A 5,427-nucleotide genomic window follows, 5' to 3' on the forward strand; every position below is an offset into this window, starting at 1 on the left:
GTGTTCATTGGTAGAGAGTGTGATTATTGGTGGAGTGAATTTAGTGACGTTTCTTAAAACACATTTACATAGTGGACGTATAAATACACAAAAGGTACTTGAACTCTAGGAGGATCAATGTTGGAATAATGCATATCAATTAAGGTTTGAAATACCATAACATGACAAGAAATTTGGAAGGGGGTGATTGATGTTATCTTAATGAAAAAAGACAGTGAAAACTTAATGACCAAAAATCTAGAAAAAAAAGAATCCCATGTTGATGTTTTGCTTATAAAAAGATGCCGTCTCTTGAACAAGATAACAAGGTAAAGCCATTTCACCTTTCTTTCTATTTTTCTCTAATGGAGTTCCAAATCTCGTTTTCACTCCTACTTATATTTGTAACTATATTCTTCATGATCAAACAACTAATCATAGTAAAAAGACCAAACTTTGAACCAAAGTTCCCACCACCGGGTCCATGGAAAATACCACTTGTTGGAAACATATTTTCTATGGTAAGTAGACAACCACCACATGTTGTCCTTCGAAACCTCGCTCGAAAACATGGTCCGTTAATGCATCTTCAACTTGGTGAAGTTTCTGCATTGATTATTTCATCACCTCAAGTGGCCAGAGAAATTATGATAAAGAACGATCTTGCATTTGCAAATAGGCCTGAAATTCAAGCCGGTAAGATCATAATGTATAACAACAGCGACATCGGATTTTCTCCGTATGGTAATTATTGGAGACAACTCCGGAAAATTTGCACCTTAGAACTTCTTAGTGCCAAGAAAGTCCAGTCATTTTCTTATATTCGAGAAGAAGAAGTCAAGTTTATGATAGAATCGATTGTGTCGTCCTCAGGATCACCTATTAATCTTACAGAAAAGATTTTTACGTTGACGAATACAATAACTTCTAGAGCTGCTTTTGGAAAGATACCCAAAGATCAAGATTTACTAGTTCAAATGCTACAGGGTCTTACTGACGTAGCTGGAGGATTTGATGTAGCTGATTTGTTTCCATCCTATAAATTTCTTCATAATGTTACAAGGACGACTTCCAAGTTGGCAAAAATCCACCAAAATCTTGACAAAATCCTTAATAGCGTAATTGCAGAACATGAAAAGGACAAGGAAAATATTAAAGGGGTCAAGGACGTCGACATTGATAAGGAAGATTTGCTTGATATTCTTTTTAGACTTAAAGATAGCGGCGATCTAGAGTTTCCTATCACAACAGATAACATTAAAGCAGTGATATTGGTAAGTATATATCTAAGACTTCTCAAGTTATGAATTAAACAGTTTTCTTTTTTTGTTGTTATGCTTAATGAGTTCTCATATTCAAACCTCACTAGCAACATATTCACATATACTGAGGTGGCCTGGAAAAAAGGACCAGAAACTGTCATGGATAACCTGATTAGGTCGCATAGAGTAGAAAATATTTCCCTTTTCCTGGTAGTCAAAGGAAAACCTTATCCAATTACATGTTTTACTTGACATGCTCAATTGGTTGCAATTATAATGAAAGAAAACAAATTGAATTGCAATTAACATACTCCCTCTGTCCCAAATTTAATGCCCACAGACAAAACAAAATAGACAAAAATCACACAGTCAAGAAACATTATTTTTAGGTTGAATTTTTTTGTCAGCTTTAGTGTTTTACCCTTTACTTTTTCTACGTATCCTTTTATTTTACTTACATACATTAAAGGCATAAAAGAACTTCTTTTCATTATTTTTATCTACTTATGAAACCGAATAATTAATGAGACATCAAAAAACGAAGGATAGAGGGGGTAGTATATGGGACATTCTTAATGTATAGATAAGTAACAACTTACAACAATGCAAAGAGTTTCTAGATAATCCTCTAATCATCCACGGTGAGTTATATCAAATTTTTATTTTTGATTTTTGAATGGCCGTAAGTTAATTCAATATGTTACCACAATTATATAAATGCTGTACTCTTGCATGTGTAGGATATTTTTTCAGCCGGAACTGAAACTTGTTCGGCAACTTTGGAATGGGCCATGTCTGAAATTCTAAGGAACCCTGAAGTGTTAGTAAAAGCACAAAAAGAAGTGCGAGAAGTTTTCAATAGAAAGCCATTACGAGAAACTGCTTTTCAAGGACTTAAGTATGTAAAGATGGTAATTAAAGAAACTATGAGATTGCATCCCGCTGCACCGTTATTGCTTCCTAGAGAATGTAGGGAAAGTTGTGAGATCAACGGATATGTCATACCCGTAAAAACAAAATGTAACATCCCGCATTTTTCCGTTAAATTATTTTAACGCCGTCTTTTTTTTTTATTTATTTAATATCCTCAGCATCTCGATTCGTATCCTCTTTTAGCTACATTCTTAAAATATTTTCGTTATTGGATTATAACGTCCCCCGTACTCTCGTGAAGTTAAATATTTCGTTTGGTTAATTCCCGCACCCGACAACAAACTTGAGGGACTAGTTTCGCCAAGGTGCCAAACATTTGACTAGGTCAAATGGTCAACACCTCCTCTTATCCACTCATTTCACCTCCCACTTTCTTTTTTTCTTTTCTCTCCACCATTTTTGAACTCAAAACACCCATTCACTAAATTCATCATCTATTTCCATTCAAGCAATCAAACATCAAAACAAATTATATATTCGTGATCCTCTCTTCATCCTCTTCGATTTGGTACCAATTTCATCACATTTGGGTAACATTTCTAAATCACTAGATTTCTTTAAATTCATGTTCTTGAGTTAAAAGGTTGTTAATTAGTGTCTATGGCTCAAGTCTAGTATGATTATGTGTTTTGTATGCTTGTTCTTGCTATTTTGGTGTAACTAGCTCATATTGAAAGAATGCTTGTTTAATCTTGAGTTTTAGGTGTACATATGTTATTTGATGATGAAAATTCATGTTTTAATTGTGTTCCTAACATCACTAGCTTCAAATTGGTATGTAGTTTGACATGGATTAGTTTCATAAGCAAGATTGTTGATTTTATGATTTTGGGTTAGGGTTTGATAAAAGTAAATTGAATATTTGATGCATTAAATGCTTAGCAATGTTAATTGTAAGTGTCTAGTTGTGTTGTATGCTTGATTATCTTCAAAATGGCGTATTACACATGTGCATTAATTTACCGAATCATAATATGGCATTTATGAACTTGGAGTAATAAATGATGAGCATTAATGGTGATTTTGATATAAGTTGTTTGGTTTTGATTGAGTAAATGCGTTTAGTTATTCTCCTTGTCAAATTACCTTTCTCATGTTATATGATATGCGTTTTAAGTGTTTTCGGTGCATGAAATATGTTAAAATGAGTTTTGGTTCGTTACTTAAGTTATTTTTTTTTTTCTTCTGCAATCAGCACTTCCCCAGGTTATGCGCGCCGCGCGTGCACCTGCGCACCGCGCAAATCAGAAAAACCAAATAAATGGTTCCCTTGGTCGAGTTCTGACCTGGTATTGCACATGGGTGCGCGCCGCGCAACCCATTGCGCACCGCGCAAATGGCCCAGGCCAACTTCCTTGTCTTTAAACGCTCCCAAAATGTTTCCCGCTTAACCGTAACTCCGATTAACATGAAACTTGACTATTATGCTCGTATATGACTTCTCATCATGAGAAAATTGTCGGACACCCGACCCGACCTCGTTGACTTTGACTTTGACCAAGTTTGACTTTTAGTCAAACTTAACCAAACAATTATACGATCGTTCTAACATGCTTAATTACTTGTATCGTGCATGAAACTTGACTAATTGATTCACATGCTACATAATCGAGTTGTAACGAGCCATAGGACTAATTGAACATCTTTGACCGTTTGTGTTTACCGTTATTGATATAACCTATATGTTTAGGTCAAGACTAGCTTTGTCTTTGCACGCGTTTACTTGTTGAAGTACTTTATTAACTCTTGCACGCAAGGTGAGATCATAGTCCCACTTTTACTCTTTTTGAACTTATATTTGGGATGAGAAAACATAAACGATTCTTTTGAACTAAGTGAACACAAGAACGGGAAAACAAACATTCTACATACGAGTTTAGAACAAAAATCCTCAATTCGATTATCATTAGTTACACTTGACGGGTGTAAGCGAGAACTTATGTTATATGGCCATATGGGTTGACAACCCTCATCTTTGACGGTTCGCTACCGTCTACAGATGAAATATATTTTCGAGAATCAGTGTTTGTTCTAGCACTATGGATGGGGTATACAATGGATGGAATGTTAAGCTTTGATAATTGGGTGCTCGTGAATATTAACTTTTAGAATGTATTACTATTATTTCAACTTTTCAAACCTTGTGGTTCGACTTACTTACTTTTACTCACTTACTTACTTAAACCTATGATTTCACCAACGTTTTCGTTGACAGATTTCTATGTTTTTCTCAGGGCTTGCACGATATGTGAAACATGCTTCCGCTTACTATTTGATACTTGCATTGGATGTCGAGTATACATGCATTTCATGGAGCGTCTTTTGACTTTACTTTAAACCGTGTCGTCTAGATTTCATTTGTACTTATAACCTTGTAACTTAACTTTTGGTTGAACAATTCTTGTAAACTTTGGAAACAATCTTTATTTTGAAATGAAGGCGACATATTTTGGTCAAACGTTGTCATAAAGACTTATGACCAGGTGATGGGACCCATGTAGACGACGCTGTCACTTGACGATTTGTCGGGGTCGTTACACAAAAGTCATCGTCAATGCATGGGCTCTTGGAAGGGATCCTGAATGCTGGCACAATGCATATCGTTTTCTACCCGAGAGGTTTGAAAACAGTAGTATAGATTTCTCAGGAAACAATTTGGAGTATCTTCCATTTGGGGCCGGAAGAAGGATGTGTCCAGGCATTTTGTTTGGTGTAGCGAACGTTGAGATTATTCTATCTCACTTACTCTACCATTTTGACTGGAATGTCCCTGAAGGAATGAAGCCTGAAGACTTGGACATGAATGAGACTTTTGGAGCTACCTGTAGGAGAAGAAATAACCTCTATCTAATTCCCACTTCGTATACTGCACTTTGAAGAATCAATTTGTATCTTCAAAAATTTTAATGATAATCGGATGTACACCTCTAATTAATGAATGTGTTACTAGTTCAAGATATGATCTTTTAATTTCTTGCAAGGAGTGATCGACTTATACTACATGTCGAAGGGTAATATAGATGTGTATTATTGTGAATGAAAACTAGTACATGTAAAGAGGCTATATATAGCTAAAAACCCTAATAATAAATAATGGGCTAAGCCCAACAAACATAATACATGGACTAGAATAATATGGATAAATAATATAGTCTAACATCCCCCGCAGTTGGAGTGGGAGTACGTCGGACGCTCAAACTCGATCGAAACTCATAGCGAATGGGAGACCTTTAATGAAGATGTTGGAAACTGA

At 35.5% G+C, this 5,427-nt stretch overlaps 1 protein-coding gene across 1 annotated transcript; it reads left to right on the plus strand.

Moving 5' to 3' along the window:
- Positions 1-281: 281 nt before the first annotated feature.
- On the plus strand, positions 282-5,051 carry LOC139840964 (premnaspirodiene oxygenase-like). The gene is made up of 3 exons (XM_071831206.1): positions 282-1,253; positions 1,982-2,261; positions 4,720-5,051. The coding sequence occupies exons 1-3, from the start codon at positions 282-284 to the stop codon at positions 5,049-5,051; spliced, it is 1,584 nt and encodes a 527-aa protein (XP_071687307.1).
- Positions 5,052-5,427: the final 376 nt, after the last annotated feature.

This window comes from Rutidosis leptorrhynchoides, chromosome 1 (genome assembly GCF_046630445.1).
Source record: "Rutidosis leptorrhynchoides isolate AG116_Rl617_1_P2 chromosome 1, CSIRO_AGI_Rlap_v1, whole genome shotgun sequence".
NCBI classification, from domain to species: Eukaryota; Viridiplantae; Streptophyta; class Magnoliopsida; order Asterales; family Asteraceae; genus Rutidosis; species Rutidosis leptorrhynchoides.